The 3,722-nt window shown below is 36.3% G+C and overlaps 1 protein-coding gene across 1 annotated transcript in view; it reads right to left on the bottom strand.

Annotated features, from left to right (window-relative positions):
• LOC102896995 (zinc finger protein 75D) overlaps window positions 1–3,666 on the bottom strand; it is a 12,316-nt gene extending 8,650 nt beyond the window's left edge. The window contains exons 1-2 of the mRNA XM_006905157.3: window positions 3,340–3,666; window positions 2,888–3,014 (exon numbers count right to left, since the gene is read on the bottom strand). Coding sequence (XP_006905219.2) covers window positions 2,888–3,014; window positions 3,340–3,429 — 217 coding nt within the window. The 5' untranslated portion in view covers window positions 3,430–3,666. The remainder of the gene's footprint in view (window positions 1–2,887; window positions 3,015–3,339) is intronic.
• Window positions 3,667–3,722: the final 56 nt, after the last annotated feature.

Genomic DNA, 3,722 nt, shown 5'->3' with positions numbered 1-3,722 from the left:
GATTTTAGGCCAGGCTGCTCTCTGCAGCTATGACTGTCCAAGTGGGGCTGACAACTAATGGAAATATGGGACAGAAAAAAAAAAAAAGCACAAAACGAGATGATATATTTAAATTCAAGTACATCAATAATACAATAAAATATGAAAACTCTAGATAAATGATATTTTCACATAGATTTTTTAAAAGTCTAACTATCTGCTATTTACAATAAACCAACTAATAAAAAAGATACTAAATTGTTAAAATTAATAGAATGGAAAATCATATGCCATAAAAACATAAAGCAACAAAACAAAACAAAACAAAACAAAAGCTTGGCATAACATTATTAATATCAAGAAATAGAGACTTCAAAGCAAACACTGTTATTGCACGTGATAAAGTCAGCACTTGAAAATACTAAAAGATTTGATTCATTAGTTTGATTATAAATCTAAAGTTGTATGCAGCTAATACCATCCTCAAAAAAATTTTCAGATTCTGCCATTTGCGACAACATGGATGGACCTCGAGATAATCAGGCTAAACGAAATAAAGCAGACAGAAAAAGTTGAAAACTACGTGATATCATTTATATGTGGGATATAAACCTAAAAGCAACAAATGAATAGGACAAACAAACACAGACTCACGGACATGGACAATAGGCTAGTGGTTATAAGAGAGTGGGGGGAGGGGGTGGTAGATGGGGTAAAAGGAGTCAAATATGTGGTGACAGAAAGAAATCTAATTATGGGAGGTGAACACACAGAGAGTGTGTGTGTGTGTGTGTGTGTGTGTGCGCGCGCGCGCGCGCCTTATTGTTAAAATGTACAGCTGAAACTTACTGGATTTCATTAAGCAATGTCACGATAAAATAAATTAATTATATAAAAAAAAGACCAAAAAAAAAAAAAGTACGATATACAGAGCTGGAGAAAATATTTGCAAATTCTGTTACCTGAACATATAAAGAACTCTCAAAACTCAACATTTAAAAAACAATTCAATTAAAATATGGGCAAAAGTCATTTCAATGAAGAGAATATAGATATTACGAATAAGCACATGAAAAAGCTACAAAACGTCATTATTCATTAGGGAAATGGAAATCCAAACCACAAAAAGATAACACTACATAGCTATCAGAATGGCAGAAAAAAAAATGATGACAATACTAAACACTGGCAAGGTGTGGGGAAACTGGATCACTCACCTATTGCTAGTAAGAATATAAAATGGTACAGCCACTATGGAAAATAGTCTGGCAGGTTCTTATAAAATTAAACATGTAATTAGCATATGAACCTGCAATTGCACTCTTAAGGCATTTATCCCAGAGAAATGAAAACTGATCTCTACATAAAACCCTGTATATGAATGTTTATGGCAGTTTTATTCACAATAACCAACAACTGAAGATAGCAAAGATCTTTCAATGGGTGAATGGTTAAACAAATGGTGGAATATCAATACTATGAAATGCTACTCAGCAGTAAAAAGGAGTGAATTACTGACACACACATCAACGTCGATGAATTTCTTGGGAATAATTCTGAATGAAAAAAGTTCATCCTAAAAGGTTACATACCTTATATTCTATTTATATAACATTATTGAAATGGCGAAATTTTATAAATGTAGACCCGATAAGTGGTTGGCATGGGTTGGTGATGTGGTAGGGTATGGGGGGAAAAGTGTGTATGGTTATAAAAGGGCAATAGAAGGAATCCTTGTAGTAATGTTCCTGTCTAGCATCTTGATTGTGGGAGTTAATACACAAACCTACACATGTGATAAATCTTTGCAGAACTAAACACACACACATAAACAAGTAAAGCAGGAAATATAAATAAGGTCAGTGGATTATATCAATATCTTGGTTATGATACCATATATTACTTTTGCAAAAGTTATTATTGAGGGAAACTGGGTAGTTTCATGGGTTTTCTTTGTACTACATTTGAAATCTGCAAGCGAAGTCCACAAATACGTCAATAAAAAGTTCAATTAAAATACAGGAACAGAATCTTAAAAATGTTAAGCCCCTGTTAAGGCTCCTATCAAGGAAAATTTCTTCTCTTCTAATGAATATACTTACCTGTAGAGCTCTCCAAGACTGTCCTTGAACTCTTGGGGACCTTGGATCTATGGTTCTTCCCCTTGTTCTAACAGATCACTTTAAGTTTAAAACCCAACAATAATGTTCTGAGAATAAAACCTTAAGGTCATGGACTGCCATGTTAATTCCAGACTATTTTCAGGAATAGTCAAGGACTTTTTTACTTTCATTTACTCTAAATGTTTAAATAGGCAGAAATTTAGATTCAATATCTTTTTTTATGTTCTACTGTGATTGTGGGTGAATATCCAATAAGTAAGCTAAGAATTAAACTTAAGGAGGATCGATCTACACAATATGGGGAATGGGAATCCAGTGCTATTGAAGAGACTTAATCAGAGATAATGGTGGCTTAGACTAGGATAAGAGTGGAAGAGGTGGAGACATGATTGTATTCACAATCTATTCTGAAAACTTGCTAATGGATCAGTTGTGGGGTATAACAGAAAGACTGGAATAATGAGTAACTGTAAGGTTTTTGGCTTGAGCAACAGGGTGAATTGTGGTGCCCTTTACTGAGATAGAAAGAATATGAGAGGAGCAGGTTTGCAGGGTGAGGTGGGAGTATGATATAACAAGAATTCTATTTAGAATAAAGACGTGAGATGTGTATTTGTAAGAAGCTCTCTAGGTGATCTAGATATGCCTTTCTTTTTCCCCACACCATCAAGTTGAGAATCAACCAGCTACTGAAACACTGGAACTCTCGCAGGAGTGCATTTTCCATAAACTGAGGACATAACAGATTATTCAACTTCTACACAAAGGAAAGGAAGTATCTTTACCTAGAGAGATGACAGCCTCATAGTTTTCCTGCATTACATCACTGTAGAGCATCTTCTGAGCAGGGTCCATCAATTTCCATTCCTCCTCGGAAAAAGATATGGCCACATCTTCAAATGTCAACAAACTCTAAAGAGAATGGGTTTTAGTTCAGTACTTGCCACTACAGAAGTTGTCCTATCACTCATTTCTGAATTACACAGCAGGCCAATCACTGAAGTGTGTAAGACTTAGGGGAAAAAGTGAGATGGTAGCAAAGGAAGGAAGCAAAGAGACCATTAAACAAGCTTGGGAGGTGCCCAATTCCCACTGTGCCAAGCCTAGGTGCCTAGAGGACATCTAGGGCTAACGTGGCTCAGAGCACCTGCTGGGCACTGTGGGTCTTGGGCAGCAAAGAAAAACACAGACAAGGTCACAATCAGGCTGCCTGAAAAAGCTGGAAAATACAGCTCACCTGGGACTCAGGCAAGATGAGCTCAGATGCCATCTTCCAGTTTGGGGTGCTTTTCTGCTCAGAAAAGGCTAGAATCTGTTGAGCAGGCATAGCTGTGGGTGGAAAAGAGCCAGAAAGTTTCTCTTTTCTGTTTATGAATATCCTGAGCTGATTTCTAAAATATAGATTAGGGCTCCTTCAGTAATGATAGTTTACCTTCACAAGTGAGGGGTGTGTGCGTGGTGCCTAAAGTGGCTTTCTCATGGTAAATAAGAACCAAATATCCAACATTCCATAGGACTGTTTCCTGGATTTCATGAAAATTAATAAAAAGGAAATCCAGTATTTTTTTCCCCTCATAAAATAAGTTGCTCACTGGGCTAGGCAAGAATTAGAGGTGTTTC

Source organism: Pteropus alecto, unplaced genomic scaffold (assembly GCF_000325575.1).
Source record: "Pteropus alecto unplaced genomic scaffold, ASM32557v1 scaffold1301, whole genome shotgun sequence".
NCBI classification, from domain to species: domain Eukaryota; kingdom Metazoa; phylum Chordata; class Mammalia; order Chiroptera; family Pteropodidae; genus Pteropus; species Pteropus alecto.
This window is presented reverse-complemented; position numbering and strand designations above follow the sequence as displayed.